Genomic DNA, 23,964 nt, shown 5'->3' on the forward strand with positions numbered 1-23,964 from the left:
GATGTTCCTTTAATTTTAAAATGTTTTCCAACTGGAACTTTATAACAAAGAGAAGTCAAAGCCGTCTCTGTATGTCGCACGACGTTCTGTTTTTTTTTTTTTGCACGCGGTCAACTTATTTTCGGGAATAAAGCATTTAGGTACGTGAAGATCGTTTGACTAATAAAAAAAATAAATATTTTTTGATCTTTTAAAGCTTGAAAATTTTTTATTTGTTGCTACTGGAATCTCTTATAATAACATTTAGGTATTATATTAGTTTAGTTATTGAGTTTAGTTATTGAGAAAATATAGCGTGGAAAGTCATTTATCCGGACTCCGTGGTAGTCAGAGGCGTATTTACATGGGGGGGGGGGGAAGGTCAGTGAGTGACCTAGAAAATTTGCAAGCATGTGAGTGAACAAAAGAGTGACCTAGAGACCAAGTCAGTGAGTGACTCAGAGCGTACAGTCGGCCCTCCGTATTTGTGGTTTCCGTATTCTTTGTTTGTTTTTCCTTTATTGAGAATGTTTTGCTTGCTTCCATATAGGTATGTCCTCACTGGTGCGTCTTCTTTCAACAGCTTTCAACTTTCAATCTATTTTTTTTTTCTTTACCGCTGAACTCAAGTGTCTTCACCTATACGGCTAAACCTTTCAATTCAGATACCGATGCAACTGTCGCAGTGGATGCAATTTCCACATTTTAATGTGAACATATGTGAAGGAAAATTGCTCTATAAAAGACGGAATATATAGATGAAATTATTCGAAATTGCTCAACTTCGGAATAAATTGAAAATTAAATCAAGTCGTTCGTCAACTTTTTACCCGAATATAGTCGAGTCAAAGAAATTAAGAAAACGGTATACTTCTATTTTGCTAAGTCGTAATCTCATACGTATTTAAATAATTTTTTTCGTTCAAAATTATAGTCAGCGCAGCATTATTTTTCTCAAGTGTTTATTCATACACCAAAGCACAAAATCCGTGGTAATAGAAGTGAAAAACTTGAAATTTCCAAATTAAATAATTTTTCATAATAAAAAGTAGCAAAATATGATAGCCCAAGATGATCAGATTTAAAATATTTTCGCACACAAATCCGAATATCAAAAGAAAATGATTTAATATGTTGTTTCAATCAATTTTTAAACTTGAAATACCGTACTTTCGACATTCAATAACAGAAAATTTCTCTAGAAGAGAATTTCTTGTGTGCTCATCGCTAAACTCGGCGTGCTACTCGAAAGGTTGGTCCTGCATACGCTTCTGGTTGCAGCTCTAATAATATTAATGAAAATAAAATCTGCATAAAACTGTACAGTTTATGAGAAAATAGTGAAGATTATTATTGGGCTGAAGGGCACAGCCTGTTCCTCATAAATTCGTGCCCTGTGCAAACATTAATTTCCCCCCCCCCCCCAACCCTTTTTATATAATGTTCTTTGAGGCAACTTTTTTCCAGTCGGCAGCACAATGCTTGTTCCCATCATCAAAAAGGGTGCACCCTTATCAAGTTTGGCATACGATTGCTTGAAATCAGGATGATTCTAATCGTTGAATGTAATTTGTAAAAAGTGTTCAAATTGGGACGTTAATCAAGTACTCGCAAACATGAAATCGGACACGAGCATCAAGCACTTTGAAAGCACCACAGTGCCCGTGAGCAGCAGGTTGAATATGACATATATCATATATGTTGAATATATGATATATGTCAGGCATATATATATATATATATGTTTATATATATATATATGCCTGTATATATATATAAACATATATATATACAGGCATGTATATATATATGTTTATATATATATACATGCTACAGATTACAATTATGTAAAAAGTTTACATAATTACTCTCAAATTTAATTCCACGTTTGGAAATATTCTACGGAAAGGATAAAGGAAAGGAAATCCAAATTTGTGGGCTTCCTAAAATTGCAAGGGCGAAGGGCACTTGCCCGCATTTGCCCATGCAAGAAACAGACACTGGTAAAGGGGTCTTGCATCTGGTAAGGGGGATCCTCCAACAGTTGACTAAGTATTATTCGTGTGCCTCCACGAAATGTTTAGAAAAATGTGGAGTCAAGAGTTTCAACAGCACGGTGGACCTCCGATGAAAGTGATATTCGGAGGGCGTACCAATTTTATATACTTTGAAAAATCATACCATCAGATCTTATTATCATAAATAGCCCTCCAACACATCTGGTTAAAGTTCTCACGCCGTGTCTGGATTGTCCCATGCATTGAGGTGGCCCCGCGAAGAGCTCGTGAATTATTTTATTATTACACAGCAAACCTCCGTAGCACAAGCTCTTCGCAAAAACATGAAAAAGAAATCGACCAGCATTTTAACATGAAATTCTACCAAAAAAATAATTTTCAAGACAATCATTTAATTTATAATTTTACAATTATAATTACCGTTAATTTAAATTTACCTTCAATAATATCACGTAATGCACTATGTGATCTGAAGTTTTTTTTTTTTGTTGACATCATAAAAATCGAGAAAACTTATGAAAACAACACTGAATCTTCACGAAAAGGAAAGGGAAATTGAACGAAAATCCAAACCTGGTGGAGCAGAAGGAAAAGGAATGGCTCTTAAAAAATGGCCGCCTTTCAACAAGTTTGAGTCACGCCTGAGTGATTTACAACACGCTTGATGACAGGTGTGCCAGTGGAAAGCGCATTGACGCAGAAAAAACGCACCAGTGTAGACATAGCTTATCATTGCTTCCTACCCTTCCCAACAAGCTGCTAAAACAGAACTGAGTTCTTTGGAAATGTGTATGTTCACCACAATTAGTGACCCCCCTCTTCCAGTGTATGTCAAAGTGCATGGGTGAGAAAAAGAAAAATCTTGTTACCAGCAACTTTATTTATAGGAGTTGCGAAGCAAAGAAATAAATTTTCAAATGGTTCTACCAAACAAGATGGACATGCACATTTCACTTATGCCATCAAATCATAGAAAGGAAAGCTCCTTTTGCAAGAACTCTTGAAGCGTATATATGTATATCAAATCTGTGGATAGGGATAATAATAATAAAAAACCCATGATACTTCTGTTAAAATCGAGACATTAATGTTTGAGTGAAAAAAAACAGTAACCTGTCAATACCCACCCCGAAGGCATAGCAGCAAAATTACTTTGACTGATCTTTTAGAAAATATTTTTCTATATCTTCCAGATAACTTTGAAATATTTCCAAATAAATTATGAGGTATTATCATATGAGGGGCAAAAATAGACGGACTAAATTTCTGGCTGTGTTGCACTGTAGGAGAGGTGAAATGTTCTTCAACCTATCATTTTGAGTATCGCACATGTGCTCTTGTTTAGGACTAGAGTTAAAAGGAACAAACAGTAGAGAGTAAGGGACCAGTTTAGTTTGGTACCACCAAAAGAGTGACCCCGAAAGTGTTTGAGCATTGAGGTGACCAAGCGAGTGACCTAGAGTATATGCAAGCATGTGAGTGATAAAAGCAGTGTGCAAGCATGTGCATGACCTAAAGAACGAGCCAGCAACCGACTAAAAGAGTGACCCTGAAAATGTTTGAGCATTGGAGTGATCTTTTAAAGTGTATAAGCATCAGAGTGACCTAGAGCGCCTTTCAATCATGCGAGTGACCAAAACAGTGTGCAAGCATGTGAATGACCCAATGAGTGAGGGACCAGGTCAGTAACAGATCAAAAGAGTGACCCAGAAAGTGCTTGCGCATCAGGGTGACCAAAAGAGTGGCTTAGAGAGTGTGGAAGCATGTGAGTGACATATAGAGCTAAGAACCAGAGGGCAGTGACCAGACTATGCAAGCATGTGAGTGTCCGAAAGAGTGACTTGAAGACAGGCATGGAGGTCGAGGGAGCTACAGACCAGACATGTAATTTGAGGAGTGATTAGTCAAGAAATTTTTCTCATCATGAAATGAAAAAATTTCTTATCATGTATACCTATTGTGTTCAAAATGTTAGGCCTATCTGAAAGCAATCATTTAGGTTTTTGATGCTTGCCATGTCAGAAACCCAACCCTTATCTGTACACATTGATGGGAAACCTCAAGCAAACCACTCAAGGGCAACATGTAGTGTGGGCTTGTAGACACTTTTTCAAGATACTCAATTTAAACAATAAATATTGTATAACAATACTTTTCTGTGGTATCTTTAGAGAATTGTTATATGGGCGTTTAATTGTGTTTGCAGTTTTAAATGAATTTCTTTGAATTTTAAATTCTATTTTTTGAAGGATAGTAGCTCAAGAGATGTTTCTGGAAGATATTTCTTTTCTGAAGTCCATCGATGTTTCCCCCCCCTCCCTCCCCTAATTATACAGAGAAATTAGTTTTTTGGTGAAATATAGATTCAGAGTATTTTGATCTCAAATTTTCCCCCTTTATTTTCTGTTAATATTTGTAAATAACAAAGTGTGTTATCTGATTCTTTGGCAGGAGTTCTTCCACGTTATGGCATCGAGTAGTAGAAATACTGTGAAGAAGCGGAGTGTTGAAGAAAGTTCAGTATTTGATCACCAAGAATCTTCAAAAAAACTTTGTCCCAATGTTCATGAAAACATTCAAGAAGAGAACAGTAATTCTCATTTGAATACAGAGAAAACATATCAAATCTTACCACTGGAGCAGGACCATCACTTTGAAAAGTCATGTTATGATCTCCGTGATTGTTTGACTAATATAACTGATCCAAATTCGGAGTGTGCAGATAAAAGTCTTGAATCGACAAGTCCTTCAAACATTTTGTGTTCTAGCACAGAGAAAACTCTTCATCCAAATGAAAAAGAAGTAGAATGCCTCGATGTAAGTGATAATGTTGCTAGCAAAAGCAATGATGCAAGTCTCAGTAGCCATTCAGAAAAATTTCAGGTTGACTCAAAGGAGGAAGAACTTTCAGAAAAAGTGAGTGAAAGTAATGCGATTGATGCAGTTGAAGATGATTTTGATGAAGAGGAGGAGGAGGAGACGGAAGAGACTTCATTACCCACGGAAACAAATGTTGGCATCACAGAGTACATAAGTCAGGATCTTCCTGGATTTCCAGCTATCTTCAAGCTTCTGTAAGATTTTTCAAATTTAATATAGTTTGAAATTTTGGTGCTTTTTTTTAATACTAAAGCAGTAAAACAATATTTAGAATAACTGTCAAGTATAATTAAAAGCTGATGTGCAGGGTGTTAATAAGTTGTTTAGAAGATTTATTAAATTTTTTCAAAGAAAATACAAATACAAGGCCACAACAGGCAAAATGCCCAACGAGGTGGCTGAAAATATGAATCACAGTGCTCAAAGAGGTATGTTCCCGGTAGCATAGTATATCGGACAGGTACCTGTCCAATATACTACCAATGATATAGTGTGCTGCTGGGGTCACTGCTTTAAATATGAGAAATTGAGAAACAAACAAAAGTAGATCCAGAATCACCTACGTCCTGATTTGGAAGGTCCTACTGTAACCCAAAGAAATAGAGTTTTCTGGATGTTATGTCGAAACAAATCTGTGGAAAGAAAAGTGATTTGTTTCCTCTAGGAATCGAACATGGATCCCCTTGCATACTGCACAAGTGCTCTAACCAAATGCACCAGAGATATACTTTTCATTTCCTATGTGGCACGCATTATTAGTCTGAAGCACTGAGTGAAGTTATTGCAGCCTCTCTTAACTACAGCAATTTCTACCCTAAGTGGCAATTGTATTAAGAAATGTTTTTCCATCTAAATTTGAAAATCATGTAAAAGTTCTAGCTGGTATTATGACTGATATTTTGCTGGGCTTCTTTGCTGTTGTGTATTTCGTTTTTCGTAATTTATTTGAGTAGTGAGTTTATTTGAGTGATTTATAGTATTGATTTTTTTTTCTTTCTTTTCATGCGCACAAGGTACTCTGATTTCTTGGTGAATGAAATAGACATTGAAGGCAATGTTATCAGGCTGACAGATATGTCTGAACCAGAGGAAGAGGAGGCGGAAGAAGAAAAATTGGTATTTAACTCGAACTTCATGTATTTTATTTCAAATTTTGCATTGTCAAAAATCCATTAACTCTTTTATGTTGTGAAATACTGAAGAAAAATATTCTCAGGGCTTTCTCAAGCTAGTATTAGAAAAAGTTATTTACATATAAAACTGTTATTAAATATACACTGGACTGCCGCCTGGCAGTCCAGTTTTATTATATTATTATTTGCCTTTTTCTTAATATGCATACAATATTAAAAATAGAAAAAGGTGTACCCTCTAGGCCTATTTTTTTTTTATGGTAGCTTTAATTGCCTTTTTAAATTTTGTTCTTTGTTTAAAAAAGTACCAATGAAGAAATGTTGGTCTTATGAAACCAAAAAAAATTGTTCAATGTGCTTGTATTCTGTTTATAGGAATTGGACATGCTGAGTGATGAGGAGAAGCAAAAGCTCAAAAATATTGCTAGTGGAGTTATTAAGGACAGCCTCTCAATAAACGTGAGTCACATTCCATTTCTTAAAGCAATTCTTGGTAGTGGTGTCTCACAATTCATCTATCTCACAATTTGATGCTCAAATTTCTTGCATTTTGGAATGCATATGCATGAAATAGCTGGATATACTCATAAGGAAAATATTGTCCCAAAAAATTTGATGGTTTCATGATTTGAAATTAGTTTCTCAACAGATTTGTGTCAAATTGGCAAACACCACTGTGTATGCCAGACAGTTTTTCACTAGTGAAAATGCATGTGATATAGTATGAGAATTTCTGGTAATAAAGCTAAAGCGTTTGTTTTTTTTTATATGAACTCTGTAGTATTATTATTATTATTATTTGCTAGTGATACATTGTTCTTCCTACATTTCTAGTCTACGACAGTTATTTATTCAAGCATTTCAGTTATTTTCAATGTCTTTTTAGTTGTGTCATATTTTATCTTTCCTTTTCTTTACTGAGTCTCTAATCAGAAGCAATTTTTCTACACATTTATCAGTTTAATGTAATTTTCCATATTCATTCGAATATTGACATTCCAAAAGTTTGAAACTATCAAAATAAAAATTTGTTTTAGTCCATTATATAATATTGTTAATTTTGCAATGAGTGCAAATTCAATTTTTTATTTCAAGGTTACTAGTATGGACAAAGAGAGCAGGAAAAAAATTCATGAAGCTATCAGGCAGCATTATCATGGCTTAGAATCCACTACCAAAGGTACTGAATCAGAAAAGATCATTGAAGTCACCAAGAGCAAAGGCAAAAGTAGGCAAATTTTTTGTAAAAATTCAAACCTGAAAAAGCTTATGAAATTTACTGTGTTATTTGAAGTGTTGTATCATGTGTTTGTGTTGTTATTGTGTTCAAATATTTCTTGAATAAAACAAAATTGTAATTGTAAAATCATTTGTTTTACATTGATGTTTATCAAACTTGTTACGACGATATCTTGTGGGAAATCGATGCATATGTTGATTTATAAATCAAATGTTACTATACTTGACTATGTAACTCTCAGCAGTGACATAATTTGGTAATTTTGAAACCACCATCATATACAGTTTTTTAGATGGAGACAAAGAGGATGGTGGCCCATAAGATCCTCGCCTACTGTACCAAAGAATGTTTGGGGGGGGGGGGGAGTTTCAGGAGTTTGTGTGATATGGCAGATTATTCCTTGTTAGAATCTCTCTTGACACAGAGGTACAACAGAAACAATGGCAAGATGACCACAGGACACTTTGCTACTACCTGAAGTCTTCCCCACTGGTGTGTTAACACACCAACTTCTAAGCTAACCACATGGGGGAAAAATTGTAGAATGTGTCTATTCAGAATTGGCAATAAACTGTAGTTGTCAATGTAATTAGCCCTTGTCTGCAGAAAGTGGCTGTGGTATGAAAAAATGATCAGATGAAAAAAATTAGAAAATTTTTATGAAATTTTCATACGGGGGGGGGGGGGGGCTTTTAAGTTATTTTTTCCGTCTTATTTTTTCCAAAATAAATTGCAGTGACCTAGTGATGCTAAACCTGCAAGCAGTTTTTTATTTTGGTTATTTTTCCGGTTTTTATTAATTTTTAAAGTTTCTATGGACTTTTTACCCATCCCGTATATTTTATTTCAGTGCAAAACTTTGATAATAGAACATCATTCTTAGAGGGAAAAATGTTTTTATTTTAATTTAAAAAATTAAATAATAAATATATTTTAATAAGTATTGTAATTTGTGGTACATTTTTGTTTTTTAATCTATAGCTAGGCAGAAGCAGCGTGGAAGCAACTATATCCATTTTGTTGTGTACAAAGAAAACACTGATACCATGGATGCAGTGAATAGGATAGCCTCTATGTTGAGGTTTGTGGAAAATCAATTTTCAATAAAACTTTTTGCTACTTTCTATTCTCAAATCCAACTACTGTCGAATTTGGATAATTTGCAAATCAAGGGGAATGCAAAAAAAGTTTGAATCATCCAAAATTTGAATTATCCAAGTGATCTAAATTGAATCCATAAAATGGTTAATTACATTGCAACTTACTCATCAATATTTCTGTAGGATGAATAATAACTGATTTTAGTTGCTACATTATTCCACTGTTCTAAAATTGTCATCACTGTAGAATTTCTCGACCATGCTCAAAGCTTGATTTACGGAAGCAGTTACTGGTCATCAGCCCGAGTCAGGCAGTGGTAAGATGCTTGTGTTCCACTATGAAGGTTACTGTTAAGGTCCACAGGTTCGATCTGGACGAAGAACATCAGAAACACGTTCTTTACCTACTGAGCCTGAGACGACCACTAATACGTGACACCTTCATTTCCCACCCAATTCCACTGGTTGGAAATTGTCATATGGTGATATATGACCAGAGTTGGTGTGTGGTAAATTAGTTACTGGTCATTAGTTATGAAACTGTTTCCCAAATTTTGCTGATCATTTGTATGGTATTAGGGAAATCCATTTTCATTAGACTTGTTTAGAAGAAACTGTTCTGAAGAAATCTGTTTCCATAGGTTGTACAAACAATTCATATCAAGTGGTACACAGTTTTGATGTATTTCGGCTGAACAATATTAAAATGGGCATTAAATTGTCAAAACAAAATACTAAAAATTTGCAAATTGGCATTTTGAATTCATTCTATATGACAGTCGTTTCTAAACTTGCTCACTAGTCATCATCCAAACCCTTTTGATCGATTTACATCATAGATAATCTTTACTACAAATTTATCTCATTTGGTTTCGCCAGTTTCAATCATCACAAAAGCGTTTTTTTTAAACTGAGTTACTAAACAATAAATTCAACGCAAAAAGCTAATTAAATTCTGACATACAAAGAATGCTGTTTTCAAAGGAAGAAGTACTTATTTTTTATCACAAGTTCTCATAAAACCTGGAGTTATCTTGAGCAACAGTTCCTTAGATGTTGATTAGAATGTTCATGGCTCTTCAAGCCAGAAGTTAAGGTTGAAAAAATGCCACACCTAGATTGAGAAAATGTGACTGACTGTCATGTGAAAATGAACTACAGTGGTTTTGAAAATTTACTGTTTGTCATATTCAACAGCCCTAGATGATGGAAGATTGAACAAATTGGCAGAGAGATGTTACGTCTGACTGCTTGTGGATTTCCCCAATATTGTTTATGTATTTTCATACTAAAATCATGATTCTTCCCCCCCCCCCCCCCAACCTCAAATTGTCCAAAATATTCGAAAAAATTCAAATCAAACAAGAAATTCCAACATTAAATTAGGCAGAAACTCATCACAAAAGGAGTTTTCAAATTATTCAAACTTCAAATTAACCAAGTTCCACAGTAATTGTATTTCAGTCTTTTATGTAAGAAGCTTAAAAAAAAATTAAAATATCTAATTTTATCTCTAGCTCAATTTAAGTTTCTGTCGAAATTCATTGTTCTCATTGCTTTTCAAATTAAGTTTAGGATTACCATATTACACTACATTAGCCAGCATGCCAGAAAACAACGAGGGAGACCAACGTGATGGGAATACGTGTATTTTCCGACATGCCTGGAAGTTCCAGAAAATTCTTAAATATCTGTACTCTAAGAATCAACGGAAGTAAGGTGCTTTGCATCAGTCCGGGGTTGTGAGCGGTTCTATCTATCTACTCTAAGAATCGATTGAATTTACTCATTTGAGGCTTCTCTGTTCTTTGCATTTTAGGGTCCTTTGTGTTTTACACAAACTATGTTAGAGATAATTCTAACTTCAAGTTTGCTCTTGCTGTCATAAATCTGGGTTTATTGCAAATGTCAGACGCTAAGCATATTCCTGTCATAGATCAGATGAACCGGATGGAAAAATTAGTAGACTGCAAAGTTTTTTGTGTTTTTGACCATGTATTCGAGATTCAAATGAGCAGAGCAAAAAATAAAAATGAATGCATTTCAGCATATACTTTAATCTCTGGACATGCAAAAAAATTTATGCAAAACACAGTGTCTGTATTTCATATGAGGCTGGTGATAATTAGAGCGATAAGTGAAGCTTGATTTTCATCATTGTTATTAAATTCATAAATAAAGCATGTTGGTTACAGTGAAAACTATTATTTTATTCTAATTCACATATTTATTCAGTATTTAATACAGATTGATATCTGTCTTGGTTGATATCAATTGATTCAGTCTTCTGAATGTGTCATGTGAATGTTATTGAACTTCACTTTTCCCAGCATGCTAGAAATGGACCATACTCCAACATTCAAAAGGCTGGGGTCTCCCGATTTTCACAGCATGCTGGCTGATGCAGAGGGAATTTTATATATATTTTTAAATTTATACATACTTAAGTGGTTCTTATATCCTTAGTTCAAAAAGTTGTGCAGTAGTTTGTATAATTCATTGAAATAATTTTACTTGCAATTTTACACTTTGTAGGTTTGCTCCAAAGATTTTATCATATGCAGGCACAAAGGATAGACGTGCTAAAACTGTTCAAGCTTTTTCTGCATTTAGAGTTGAACCAAAAAAGTTGCTTTCTATAAACAGGAGAGATTATAAGATTAAAGTTGGAAACATAACGTAAGTGTTGCATGTTTGATACTCATCTGATCTGTTAATTCATTCAATATACATTTAAATCTTAATTGCTGATAAGTTTGTATGTTTGATCATGTGTTGATCAGATCACATTTTTCTTTTCTTAAAGTAGTCGTCTTGTTTTTTGTATACTTTTTAATTTTGCCAATTGACTTGACCAATATGTAAACTGGTCAGACCTTAGATATTTGTCATGAGATATATATTTCATTCAGTATTTGATATACCTACCAGAGATAGAAAAGACGCAAAAATACAATAACATTGTCATACAGAAACCATTGCAACATTGTTTTTGGTATGTCTTTGTATCTCTTTTATATCTCTTGCGTTCCTCTCTTTTATTCTTTACATTGGTGTATTTTAGCACTTCAAAAATTACTTGTAGAGGAGGCACTGAAACCACAGCAAATTCTCTGCATGTCATGAATTTTTTTTTTTTTGGTCTGTAGTAATTGGATGTGTTGTAGATGAAATGGATGCAGAGCTGCAGTGTGCATAATGATACTTACATAACATGAAAATTGAAGCATTTACCATCTTTTTTTCTTCAAAATATAGAAGACAGATGGCAGCACTAGCAGAGCATGAAATTAGCACAGCTGGGACAGCATAAGTACATTAGGGGCCACACATACATGCAGAATACACATTCTGGCATGCATGGATTCATTAGAAATTCCACTGAGGAATGTGTATGAAGTTCATATATGGCTAAGTAGTAGTAGTGTACACAATGCAGCAACAACTGCATATATGATTGCACATAGATTACTGTTCGCAGTGAGCAACACATCCTCTTTCATAACAGTAGTTTGGGTCATATTTGTGAATACTACCTCCTAAAGGATTCATTTTCAAACTGGTTCTGTTGTGCAGATTTGCAAAAATTTAGTTATGCTTTTGATGTGGGATATTTTTGGTTTTAAACATGTAGTATTACTGAAATTTCATTGCTACACAAAATTTCATCAAAACATGTTTGTTGTTTTAGATTCAAAGACAAGGAGGTACGTTTGGGTGATCTGTCAGGAAATTTCTTTACCATAATTTTGAGGTGAGAATATGGGTATTCACTAACTGCTGCAGTGTCTGTTTTCTTTGGCATTTCAGATAAATAGTATAGAATAAATATATTTATTACTTAGTCAATGTTAAACAAACTCTAGCTTGTCTGAGTAGATTTTAAAAATTCAGAAACTTTATGAATTTCATATTAGACTGATTTATGATTACTTTGTATCTTTATCATTACACTAAAATCTCTCTTTTGCGGACACCACGGGACAAAAAATTCATCTGCAAAAGAGGGGGGGTGGCCGTTGATCAGGGGTTTAAAAGACATACTTTTATTATGTTCAGGAAAATTATTATTTGGTTGTAAACGAGGGGTGTTTGTTAATAGGGGTTTTGCTGTATTATTTGAACCATGAAAACATTCAGGAACATACCTCTCCATATGTGCAAGAGAAGAATTTCCAGTTTTTGTACCAGAATCGAAAATTATAGATAAACAATTCAGAAACCTCCAAAGATCATTGTTCATGAGCAATGGAAAGGGTAACAATCAAGCAAAAAATTTTAGAATCATATTTCAGTAAAATACTCATGCTTGGTATTTATAGTTCATGTTTTAATCAATTTTTTAGGAGAGTAGAAGCAGATGATGACTTGATAAACAAAGCAATGACATCTTTGTTAACAAAAGGTTTCATAAATTATTTTGGAATGCAGCGATTTGGTACCACTGTCATACCTACTCATGCAGTTGGCAAGTAAGAGATATTCCATATATGCTGTATATATTTGAATTGTCTTTGACAGCTAACATACTTTTAGCAAATGCGTGCAGAGAATGTATGAAATATATACTAAAAAAATGGTGAAACTGTTTCAAAATAATACTGACATAGCTGCTACGTAGACATCATTTGAGTTTAAAAAGATATCTAAATTTACTTGTTCACTTTGTGTAATTGTAAAATAATAATCCTGGTATATAAATTGGCTAAACTACACTATTATGATGAATTTTTGATATTGTTGAAGTAAGTCATTTAGAATTGAAGCTTTAGTCACAATTCTCAGACACAGACCTATTTAACACTTATTCTTGAATAGAATGATAATAATTAGGATGTCAGTGAAGACCCAGGGAGCACCCATTCAGGCACAAGCATCGAGCACCTTAGAGTGCTTCAGTGAGTTTTGTGGTGAAGAACAAATTGAAAATGCCTGATGATGATTTCTATGCAGAATAAAAGTAATTTTGCTTTTAAGATAACTACAGTACCCAGTACAGTTGGACAATGATTCAACTTCTTGAGAGCACCTGAGCTTCAATTTTTTAAACAAATTTATTCCATTTTTGTTTTTTCTTGTACATTTCATGTGTGTTATTGAATATTTACTCTCAAGTTGTGATGCTTTAGTGCAGTGTTTTTCAACCTGTGGTCTGTGAACTCCCAGGGGTTTTTGAGCATTTCATAAAGAGATCATTCAAATATTACATCAGCATTGATTGGGGGTTGGGTTTGCTGACTTTTGATTACGCGGGGAGGGGGTTTGAATGATGCTTATGTCATCAACCCCCTTTATAAAAATATGAAATATTCTTTTTATGGCATCTTACTCTGTGTGCAGCAGACGAGAAAAACCTTTCCCTAGTTTTTGTGGGCACCTGAACTAATATTCTACCTATTGATAAGCCCTCTATAGAGCCTCTTTAGTGATCTATAAATAATCCACAGATACTTCAAGTGATTTGAAAATGTATCCTTGCCACTCAAGTGTTCTAGAAATATGTCACGGGCCGCTTAAGTGCTCTGGAACTGTGTCGCGGGTCATTTAAGTGATGTGTCATGGACCTGGACCTACTTGAGTGATCTGGAAATGTGCCATAGGCCACTTGAATGCTCTGGAATAGTGCCATAGGCCACTTGAATGCTCTGGAATAGTGCCATGGGCCACTTATGCGATCTATAAATGTACCGCTTAGTTCATTTTTTACAAAATTAGGTTTGAGGTGGCGGGTCACATCAGATAACCCAGACTACCAAATTTAGCCCTCGGGCCATGCATTTAGCATATATGACTTAGAGTGTGGGCCACAATGAATTTCTTAAACAGAAATGTAGAGTTCTTAGCCTTCAAATAGCATTGAAATTAACAGAAATTGATAATAACATATACAGATATTTTCTTCCGAAACTTTAATTTTTTTTAAAAAGTATTTTTAAAAATATAGTAAATTTATATACTATACTTTTTTTGTATCAAAAAAATTTTTGATGCAAAAAAGCTCCTCCTTTCAAATAAAGATTTTTTGATTGTGGGGAGAAGAGGGGCATAGGGAAGGTGACTCGTGCCCCCCTCCCCTTGTACGTCTCTGATCCCCAGTATGTATTAGTAGTTAAAGGGCAGAGTTGACGAAATTTTACTGTCAGGGGGGGGGTCAGAGTTTTGCTGACAAGATAATAATCTTAATATCATTAAAGTTAACATTTGTTAAGCTCTTTATTTTATTGAGTTTATTTTTGTTTGTGTCTTACTTTTACCATTTCACTTTTTTATTATCACCATTAGTTAGATAATTGATATGTCTACAATCTTGTATTTCACTTGCTGAACATGTTCAGAAGTTACTAGATATATTTCATGTTTTTGCATCAAAAGTGATATAAGTAATGATATTTTATATACATTAATATGAATGTATGATGGTTATATTTTTTATCCCAAGAATATGTCTTAACATCCTAAATTATATATTTTTTAAATTTCTTCTTCCCTCCTCCTTTTTAGGGAACTCTTAAGTGGGAAATACAAGGAAGCAGTTGATCTTATATTGTACCCAAGATATCATGGTAAGAAAACTTTTACGTATTTTCAGAGCTATATAACATACATAGAAGAGGTATCCTGAATGTCCTTGCCATCTATCTTTTTGGGTCAAATGTTTTTGAAATTAAATTTGCCATGAAAAGAATAGGATAATTGAAGATACCCATTTCATAGAATATTTGATTGTTTTCTAGAGAAATATGTATGTTTAAATTGTACTCTTTTCACTGTTCCCAGTCTAAAATTTTGTTTCTCTATTGATGGAGAAAATATCGTGGTTTGAAAAATCAACAGGAATAAGTCCTGTTGATTTTTCAAACCACAGTGATACCTCAACCTATGAATTTTTCATCTAATTTAAGGTTTTTTTGAGTTGGCTAGCAAGCATTTCAGTTGATGTGAATGCATGTGCAGAAATAAAACAACCATGTCATAAGGTAGATTTTCATGCCAATCAAAATAAATCCAATTATTAACTGTTACTCGAGCTAGATTAATTTATTTCCACTTCGGGATAGTTTTCTAGATAAGTTTACACTTTTCTTTTTCTTTTCGAAGAATTTTGAGCCATTTCATGCAAAATCCAGAGTTAAGAGAAAATGTAATAATTTGGTATAAAAGTAATAATGTAATAATTTTATATTTTTATACTACCATTATTTTTTTTTCACATGAAGTGTAATAATACTTTAATTTCAAATCAATTTTAATCTACTGAAATCATCAGTGCATCTAAAATTCATATATGAGGCTTTAGCTTATGGCAGGCTGAAACTGTTTTTAATTCTTGTGCTTGTTTTTTTTTAAAACAAATTTATGTACCACACACATATATATATATTGCAGATTTTTGTTTAATTTGACAATCTTTCATTTTGTGTTGATCTGATAGTAGAAATTCAATGGATTATATCTTTTTTCATGTTTCTTCATCTGCAGATGACGATGAAGGCAAAGCTGAAGCATTACAGATCTGGGCTGATACTGGTGATGCAAAAGCTGCACTTGAAGTCATGTATTTCAAGAATGGTATTGAAGGAAGTTTGTTGAAGGGTCTAGCTTCTCATGAGAAGAATGATTATGTGTCTGCCTTAAACAATGTAAGTACATTCTGGAATATAAGAACTTTAGAGTATTCAGACATAATTTGAACTTTTAGAGTATTCACACTTTTCTGCTGTTCTCGAGGCTTTTTATCAGCAGATATTTCAATTTTTTTGTACCTTTATCTACAATTATTGATGGAAATCCCTGAATTAGAAAATTAGATGACCGAGTTTTATTATATTTTTCCTTGGTACCAGATTCCAAGAAACATTCGTTTGATGTATATCCATGCATATCAGAGCTATATCTGGAATAAAGTTGCATCAAGGCGCATGAAAAAGTACCATATGCAAGTTTTGCCTGGTGACATAATTATGACTGGGGACTCAGGTTAGTTCTATATAAATACCAACTTCGTTACTTTTACAGACTAACCATATTAACAGACATGCCATATTTTGGCAGTATATATTTTACGTTTTATATCCTCATTTCAATCATTTCTGTCTTTGAAGAAGATGAATACATTTTTTTTAACCATTTCATTTTAAAAATTTCAATCATTTAATGATAATCTTGAAGAGGAAAAAATTAGTCATTAGAGAGAGAGAGAAAAAACAAATTTTGTTGAGTTAGGTTGAAAGGTTTGCTTATTTTTTGTATACAAAATCTGAACATTAATGAAATCTCTAAATTTTGTCATTACCATTTATTATAGGTTTGGCTAATAAAAATGGCTTCCAAAAGTTTTCTACAATGGAACCCAAGTTTATAACTCCTGAGGAAATCGACAAACCAGACCTTATATATGATGTTGTCTTACCTCTTCCTGGATATAGTGTAACACTTCCAGAGAATGAACGTGAGTCTAGTCTATTTTACTTCTTAAGTGATTACACTCATAATCTGAAAAATATCAGACATTTTTTTATTCTGATCAGAGGCATAGTTAGGAGAAAGGGGCCTAAGTTGGCTATAGCCCCAAGTCAGAAAATTTAAGTAATTGATGGTCAAGACTATTAAATTAGAACAGGAGAATTACTGCTGGATTTGAATAACCAGCAGGCAGTGAAGCCATATTCTGATCTTGCATAGATCAAATGCGAAAAATTTTCTTTTTTATGTGCAAATTACATTCAGCTTTTGTGAGGAGAAAGACATTTAATATGTCTAGATTTTATGAATTTTGATACTGGCACTAACTTTAAAATTTAGTATAGTAATATCCCAATCAAAATCATCCAACACATCATCATCACAACTTTTGCGTTGTCTCATCCTAAATTTTTTTTTCAATTCTACACATGTTGAGCAAGACTTGACATCGCTTTCGTAGAGAGAAATGTTTCATACAGAGTCACATAGAAAAAAAAGACGAACAGATAAGGTAGAGTAAAGAAAGTCTACAAATTTACTTCCTGTCTCCTCCTTAAAAAGGAGGAGCATTATCATTAGAAAAGTTTACCTAGACTTGTGTTGTTTGTTTTGGAACAAATTTTTGATGGTCAGGACTGAAGAGCACCTTCTCGGGGAGGGGGCTTTGAAAGGATTATGCTCAGAAAAAGGAGGAGTTTGGGGCCCGGCTGCCTCAGTTTAGTTACGGGATTACTGACAGGGTATCACTAATCATTCTCATTAAGTTAGGTACCATTGTATTTATTTGGAATTATTACTGCAATTAGATTTTAATTGTGTGTTATGTGAAAATTTCAGTCAAAGACTGGTATGATGAATTCCTGAAGGAAGATGGAATGAGCCTCTCTAGTTTTAAAACTAAAGTCAAGTAAGATATATGTATAATCTCATAAGCATATGATATCTTTTGGTGTGCTTTGATTTCCTTAAATAGTTGTGATGCTTCTGAATGAATTTGAAAATTTTCCAAAGATTTATGTCAATCGCCTCCCTAACATATTGAATAAATAGTCAGTTTTATTACCTTATCCTTAATGTACCTTTATTATTAATATTCATATGTTTTATTGTATATTATGCTCCTATCCTTATTGATGCAAAGTCATTCATATTAGTTGACACACAAAAGTAATTTATATATATATATATGCAGGGCCAGCGCCAGGCATGAGATGACGAGGCAGCCGCCTAGGGCAGCATGTTTACAGAATGGCATGTTTCATGTCAGAATTGTTATGACAGTTTTCTTTTGCCACTGTGTGGGGGTTGAGTGGTATAGTCATGGACTCTCATCACAAGATTCTGGGTTTAAAACCCCCACTGGCACCACAGTGGTGGTCGGATGAAGTTGGTTTTCTGTGGTTCCCAACTTCGAGGTGCGAATGTGAGCCCGATATCCCCATTAAAAAATCTCACCACAGAGAATAACAGGCCTACAAACATTACAAATATTCGATCATTACATTTCACTTCTGAAGTATAGATGGCAGCGCTGAATAAACCAGACACAACACTGGATACACACTCAGACTGTTAGGTGTGCACACTTATGCCTCCTGCACAACTAACTAGGTAGTAAATTGCCCATGGCGATAGACCTGAGTTGTGTTTGGTTTGAAAGAAATTGTTTCCTTTCTTGCTGATTTTTACACATCAAAATTCTTTTGTGGGGGAAGTGCGAGTGTGGGTAAATAAAAGTGCAAGTAAATACAATACTTTTGAAATGATATCAAATTCTTTTGCTATTCAGTGCTCAATTCATCTCTCAATACCCTCCTTTCCTGCACTTCCAAAAAAGTACCACTCTCTTTAGGTCTCTACAGATAGGCTGGACATAGACAGCTGGACTATCTTTTCCAATTGTATCCATCTTTCAGGGAGGTCTGAAATCTTATAAGTTATTAGAACCTGAGTGCATCTGGTTTTTCAGGTTCAAGTCTCTACAGAAGCTGGTTTCTGAAAAATTAGGTTGTTTTTTTTTTTTCGTAAAGGATCTTTTCCACTCTTTCTCAACATTTTTCCACTTGACTCTCCATTTTACCAAAACCCTCAGCAAGTTTGGATCCCTTGTTCATCTTTTGGCAAATGCCCCTTGCAGCCAACACCGCACACCGGAATGTTTTGACAGCCTGCTTTTTGTATACCAGTGGTTTTCAAAGTGCACACCACGGCTCCTAGGGGCATCAGAGTGAGCTTGCAACATTTATATGTGCCTGTTGCTTTGAAATGGTTCTTTGTTAGACTATTCGGAGGAGCTGTGGATCAACATTGACCAAGTAAGGAAGCCACAGATGAAGAAAGTTTGAGAACCACTACTGTACACCTTCAGTCTGTTATCAGAATCATCTGACACACAACAGACTCCCCTTTTTGCAAAGGTGCCGCCATAAAAAGCCGCTAGCTTTATCGTTTTTTCTGCAGCAGTCTCTATGATGCTTCAGAAATAATAATATATTTTATGTGTTTTGACCTGACTCAGGACCGCTACTAAATGCTTGGTCAGTCGGGGCAAGCATGCATTTTCGCGCCCCCTTGTAATGTTGAAGGAGATCGATTGATGACCTCTCACACCCAGACCCATTGTGCAAGACAACAATTTTTCAATGTTAAAGGAGAAGTGGTTAAAGGGTGAAATTTGCATCCCCTGGGCCAGCACCAGAGGCACCAGAACAACCTGCTTCCCCCAGTTGCAGCTCTGACCCAACTTAATCCCCCGTATTGTAATTTGGCATCCCAAAATATCACCAAAAATGTAGACACTATTTTTGTCCAAAATTTGTCTCTGACAAAGAACACCTTTGAGTAAACACCTAAAATTTTGTTATTTATGTTCTGTGCCTTAAAAAAAATTCATTCCCCCATCATCATTCTTTGGTGTCCCATGTGGAAAAAGCGTAGGCAAATTTTTTGCCCATTGCTCTAACACCAAGTAGTGTAACATGAGTTGTGGATCATGTAGATATGAGGAAATATCATTCTGTAGAAATTTCTCAGAGTTTTGCAACAGCATTAGGAACGAAAGGCATAGTATCTGTTACCTTGCACCCCCAAGCCTTTTGTGCCCTTTTCAAAGGTCAATCCTTTGTATACCCCTGGGTCATGACACACTTTGGGAACCACTGTATTAGAGTAAAAGAGGTGAAGGCAAAAAACTTCTTTCAGACAGACATATTCAAGAGGCGACAAAAAAACATTTACCTCAAGCAGTAAAATTTCTAGGAGACCAGTCTTGTTTATATAAGCTAGCTAGTACAGGCTTTTGTTTGTATGAATAACATACATAAAATGACATATTAAGAAGACGAATAAGGCAAATACACGAAAATAAAAAGTCCTAATGTATTTCAACACCAATGGGTGCCGTCTTCAGAGGAAAATATAACCACTAGTCACGCTGACCGAGTTTCCCACTTGGGTTGAATACCAAATCTTAACGCTCGGTTGCTCAGCGGAAGAAGTACGTCTGTTCACTTCAAACGCCGTGGTCAGAATGGGAAACTCGGTCAGCGTGACTAGTGATTATATTTTCCTCTGAAGACGGCACCCATTGGTGTTGAAATGCATTAGGACTTTTTATTTTCGTGTATTTGCCTTATTCGTTGGTGTCTTCTTAATATTCTTGGGCAAAGTTGATCAACTCTTCTAAAATGGCATAACAAACAACATAACACATAAACTACACACAAACTGAATACAAGGATATGATCTTCCAAGGGACCTATGTCTGTCCAGGGCAGATCCATGAAAATAACACCAAAATGTTTTCTTGTGACAACACATTTTATATATACACGTATGTATGTACACTCACACACACACACATATATTGATTTGCCCCCATGGTTTTTTAAGTATGTGTAAAATATATATAGTAACATATGAATTAGTTTGTTTTTTTTGTTTGTTTAGTTATATTTAATAGTTTGAACTGCATCTTTAGATTGTAAATTTTTGAATTCTTATCCGTTTAGGGATTTTTCACTTTCTGGTGCATATCGGAAGATGCTAGTGAGACCCCGTGATCTCAAATGGGAAGTTATTCCATACAGTGATTCACTTTCTCCTCTGGTGCTGAGCGATTATGATGTTTTGCAAGGCATGGCATTACCTCCTAGAGATTCAGGTAAATAGTTTTTCCCCCATTTTTATGGGGGGGGGGATTCTGTACAAACAAAGAAATAGAAATTATTAAGTTAAAAGTATTTTAAAACTATAGTTTCATTCTCATTATAAAGTATATTTTTCAAGATTGTTTTGTAAAATTTCAGGAATTTATTTTCAAAATGCTATTCACTTGAGTGAGCATTGCAAAGTTCAATTTTGAACGTTCTTTGTGTCCTAATTCTCCCAGCATTCCTATGTCTATGCAGTGTAAAAAATCTGCTCCTATAGAAAAACATGACTTACACAATGTTTTACTAACAGTAGGTATTTTTTTTGTGCTGCATGCATAGACTAAACTCACATTTCAAGTTGATATTATGGGTTTTTTTTGTGAAAATTGAAATTTCATGCTCATTATTGCTTAATTTTCTAAATTATACAAATTAACTTCATATGCAAAATTTACTGGAAATATGATGGACACAGTTCATAAGTTTCTTATTTGTTAAATGGATGATGAAAAATTATTACCCTTGTTATTGTATTAATATTTTCAAACCATTTTGATCTCAATTCATTAATTTAAAAAAGTCGTTTTCAAATCATAAATTGATGGCATGTAAATTTTGTATTTTTATCCTCAATTTAGTTGGAGAATTCAAGGCTATCAAAATGGAGTTCAGTTTGTCGCCATCCACCTATGCTACAATGGCATTAAGGGAAGTTTTGAAAATTGACACCAGTATATCCACTCAAATGAAACTGAACTCTCAGTCTTTGGACACATGACAGTGTAATTTTGTGTACCTATGATATGCATTTTTTTAATTATTATTACTGTTGACTTTGTATTCATTTTACTATGGAGAGCTGACAAAGCTCTAATTTTGTTGAGCGCTTTTTATACTTCCCTAGTGCCACAAGTTTAATTGCTATAACGTCCCATAATGAAGCTGTTGCTTGAACAGTTACAAAAAAATTAGCTGCTGCTGCTAATACATTTGAAGCTGCAGCCGATTTGATGACTCCCCACCCCGCCTGTTCCTTTCCTTAAAAAATTCTAAATTTTTTGAGCAGTGATGCATTATTATTAAGAAATAGAGATGTCCATTGCTCTGCCTTTAAGGCAACATTGAGATTTGCTTGTTATACAGTCAGACCAGCTTACAACAAGAAGCTTGTTTCCAGCGAAAATGCTTGTTATATATAAAGCCACTCTGTAAATCTGTTTTCAAGGAAAGAAAAGAAATTTTTTGAAAAGTGCTTATAGTGAGTATATATGAGATTATTTTGACATATTTTGCAGTATAAAATATTTTTTCACCTTTTTCTTTAACTTGAAGATTCTTATTTACCTTTGAAATGCGAAAACTTTACTTTTGACAGTTTTTAAAAAGACACACACTCACAGGAAAGAAAAAAATACACTGATGAACCTCGCACTCAAACACATCTTTATTGGAAATTCATATTAGAAGTTGAGCAAGGGGTGAATTAGCCATTTTTTTTAAAATTATTATAGGTCAGTTTTCTATGTTCATTTTCCATGGTCATCTCCACCCTCAGACAAAGCCTTTCTGCTCCTGCACATTGACAGCAAACCTAAATGGGAGGTAAACCTTTAGTTGAATCACTTTGTTGACAGTCACCCCTTGTGAAGTGTATTACCCTCAGCAAACTGCCTATATACCTTTTTATTCTTAGAACAGTGAAAGAAACTTGAACTGTTTTTTCTCAAACAGTTTTGTGGTTCTTGCATTTATTTTTCATTTTCTCTCATTTTAGTATTCCATTGTATTTTTCTGTGTTATACTTTTTCAGGGGTTTACCCTTGAAATCCCCTAGTTAAATCTGAACTATACTGTATAAACATGTTTACTAAAAGTGACAGAGTTGCCATACAATTTAGCATATACCAAACAAAATGTGTTAGCTTAATCATTATATCTAGACTCTCACTGAAGTGGGTCTGACTGTATATCCAAGATTTGGTAAGTATTGGTCAAGGCTCAAAGGGAAAACACAGACAAGCATTCAGATGAACATTGGGGTAGGGTGAATCCTTTGGAAGAAACTTGAATGAACATGTTAAAGAAAGCCAAAGTAAAAACATTAAGAGACATTATGAACATCTATAAAAACTGTTTTTTCTCACTCATTTTTGTTGGTGCTGCTTATTTGCTATAAATTTCATAAAATGCTGGCAGCTTTTCTGTATCATACATACATATATCAGTGGTATCTGAATGGTATCTGCCAATTATTTTTGGGGTTGGAACGATTTCTTCTTACGTGTAGAAGAAACTGATGTAATTAACCATTTTTTTATACAGGGTAATTTGATGCAATGTAGAGATGATGATTCGGTTACCTATGCCTTGTTTGAATAGTGAAGTCACATCATCTCGATAACAATTTTTCATGCTTTGTTTTTTTTTGTATTAAAGTTTTTAGATAAAAAACTGCATCACAGACATATGCTTGTGAATATGTATTATATGATACCTCATTGAATATCTACCAGCTGGGAAGATTATTTAAAATTTAATGTGTATTCTTGTCAAATGTTCTCAGTCTGAAAAAAAAAGTCAGACAAAGATGTTGAACTTCCATATTTTTTCCACAAAAGTTGTTTATTTGGGAAATAAATATTTTTATTGTTTTGGTGGCTGTTTTATAAATTTAGACTTTCTCAGAATGAAAAGAGTTTGAGCTATTTTGTTATGGTTAAACTTCTGCGGTGATGATCGAAGTGGTTTTTTTTTTCTTTAAATGTGTGGGACAGTTCAGAGGGCTTGGCGGTTTAGATCGGAGATATAAATGTGGTTAGGACAAAAAAGAAAAAAATGTGTTTTTTTTAGGATATTAAATTATTTTGCAGAAAAATACAGGGGGTCGTATTTTGATGACAGGATTCAGAAAAAAAAAATGCTATGGAGCTGAACAAAGAATTTTGGATGCTCTTTATCAAGCAATTTTCTAAGACAATGCCTTAGATCAGGGGTCTT

At 34.2% G+C, this 23,964-nt stretch overlaps 1 protein-coding gene across 1 annotated transcript; it reads left to right on the forward strand.

The window, feature by feature from the left end:
• Window positions 1-54: 54 nt before the first annotated feature.
• Pus7 (pseudouridine synthase 7) lies at window positions 55-23,618 on the forward strand. Its single transcript, XM_089250784.1, has 16 exons — window positions 55-140; window positions 4,449-5,071; window positions 5,891-5,993; window positions 6,386-6,469; window positions 7,106-7,238; window positions 8,232-8,331; window positions 10,886-11,029; window positions 12,042-12,104; window positions 12,697-12,822; window positions 14,852-14,913; window positions 15,830-15,990; window positions 16,195-16,327; window positions 16,656-16,799; window positions 17,651-17,720; window positions 20,824-20,975; window positions 21,606-23,618. Exons 2-16 carry the CDS (start codon window positions 4,464-4,466, stop codon window positions 21,743-21,745), a joined length of 2,223 nt encoding a protein of 740 aa, XP_089106910.1. The 5' UTR covers window positions 55-140; window positions 4,449-4,463; the 3' UTR covers window positions 21,746-23,618.
• Window positions 23,619-23,964: the final 346 nt, after the last annotated feature.

Source organism: Pholcus phalangioides, unplaced genomic scaffold (genome assembly GCF_987345545.1).
Source record: "Pholcus phalangioides strain wild (caught in Gottingen) unplaced genomic scaffold, Ppha-v1.0 ptg000024l_1, whole genome shotgun sequence".
Classification (NCBI taxonomy): domain Eukaryota; kingdom Metazoa; phylum Arthropoda; class Arachnida; order Araneae; family Pholcidae; genus Pholcus; species Pholcus phalangioides.